We start from the raw sequence: 1,768 nt of genomic DNA, 5'->3' as shown, positions 1-1,768 counted from the left end.
TAGATAAGTGTTTGATGAAATTTTGCTCCAACAGTATATTATATTTATAAGAATGTTGCATTAAACAAACGGATTAGATACTCATCTAAAAACGCACGGACAAGACTAATCACTAGTTTACATCACGTACCAATAAGCTAATCCATATTTTGTTTAATATATTATATTACAAAACATATCTACATAATCTGCAAGCCAAAACCAGGTTCACCGAATAAAAGAATATGGGAACTGAATTTCCACGCTATTAATTACAGAGAAAGCCCCCACATGACATAAGGTAAAGGAATCGGTACTACTAGCGATAAGCTTCAACTAAGTTATTTTAGTTCGTAAAATCCAAAAACTCAAACGTAGTGACACCTAGGTTTCTATCTTTTGCGCCGTCGTACGTTTATTGTTTAAGCCTTAAGTCTCCATTTTTTACACTAAAGCAAGAGAGCTGATCATTAAATACAATAAAGCGACTTGCCACTAGTTCAAAAGGGTAGATAAACACATATATATATATATATATATATATTGTATACGTACGTGCGTGAAGTACTTGTAAATGAGCTTACCTAATTTCTTAGGCTTATGAAATCTCTTCCAAGTTGTTGTTGTTGTAGTCTTAGAATATGGCAAAAGTTCACCCCGGGGCACCAAGATCCTCCTCTTACTTGACCAGTTCAAAGCAAGAGACCTTCACAATATGGATGAAGTCTCTTGTACTGAATTGCAAGGGCTGTACCGTCTTCGATTCGAACGGTCAGATCGTGTATCGAGTCGACAATTACAGCTCCAAATGTAGAGATGTTTATCTCATGGATTTCAAGGGTGAAGTCCTCTTCACCATACTCAGAAAGGTATATACTACTAATTATATGACTTAACTCATGTATAATAGAATAAGTCATGCGTATATATAATAATGTTTGCAATTCTGTTTTAAAATAGTTTTGAATTCTGATTTTGCAGGAAAAGTTCAAGCTGTTTAGGTTTTGGGAAGGATATAAATCCACAGGCGCAGATAGGAACCCCAAAAGGCCAGGTTTTCAAGTAAGGAAAGCGCCGTTTAGATTAATTTCAAGAGGCTATTCATCATCACGTGACGTTGTTGTGGTGGGATTGGACGAGAATCAATCTTTTGGTTACAACATAGAAAGTTGTAGGACTAGGAACTCACCGTGCAAGATAGTAGACAAGTTTGGAAGGCCAATCGCAGAGGTGATCAATCTTGACATATATAACATTATATGTTTCCTTTATATGTGTGTGTGTACAGTGTATATATATATATATATATATTATTTGTCGGTGCTAATTTTTCTTTGATATACACACACATATATGTGTGTGTGTGTGTGTGTGTATAAGCAGGTAAAGAGAAAGCAATCAACATGTGGAGTGCTTTTGGGAGACGACGTTTTAACAATGGTGGTGGAGCCCTTTATGGATCACTGTCTCATCATGGGGCTTTTTGTGGTTTATAGTCTCATCAACTGTAAAATGTAGACAGACACATACACATATATATATGCAGTATGTATGTATGTATGTACGAGTCTTGATCCTGATGCCGCTCTCTGTAAGAGCTGTGCTTAGTTCAGAATTGCGAGATGACTCTCATGAATCATGATAGTCTTTTGTAGCAAAAGTGAGGAAAGAAGAAGAAAGAAACTTTGGTCAATAAGAATTTGAAAAGTGTGAATTTCATTCAGTATTTCGAGTTTGAATTTGCCAGAATAATACTACACTGGATACAAATTTTGGTCCTGTTGCAATT

At 35.7% G+C, this 1,768-nt stretch overlaps 1 protein-coding gene across 1 annotated transcript; it reads left to right on the top strand.

Moving 5' to 3' along the window:
• The first annotated feature begins 620 nt into the window (after window positions 1–620).
• Window positions 621–1,497, top strand: LOC21383940 (protein LURP-one-related 11). Its single transcript, XM_010103761.1, has 3 exons — window positions 621–848; window positions 961–1,209; window positions 1,363–1,497. The coding sequence occupies exons 1-3, from the start codon at window positions 621–623 to the stop codon at window positions 1,495–1,497; spliced, it is 612 nt and encodes a 203-aa protein (XP_010102063.1).
• Window positions 1,498–1,768: the final 271 nt, after the last annotated feature.

Source organism: Morus notabilis, unplaced genomic scaffold, assembly GCF_000414095.1.
Source record: "Morus notabilis unplaced genomic scaffold, ASM41409v2 Scaffold10501, whole genome shotgun sequence".
In the NCBI taxonomy this organism is placed as follows: domain Eukaryota; kingdom Viridiplantae; phylum Streptophyta; class Magnoliopsida; order Rosales; family Moraceae; genus Morus; species Morus notabilis.
The sequence above is the reverse complement of the archived record's forward strand: the minus strand, read 5'-3'. Positions and strand labels throughout refer to the sequence as shown.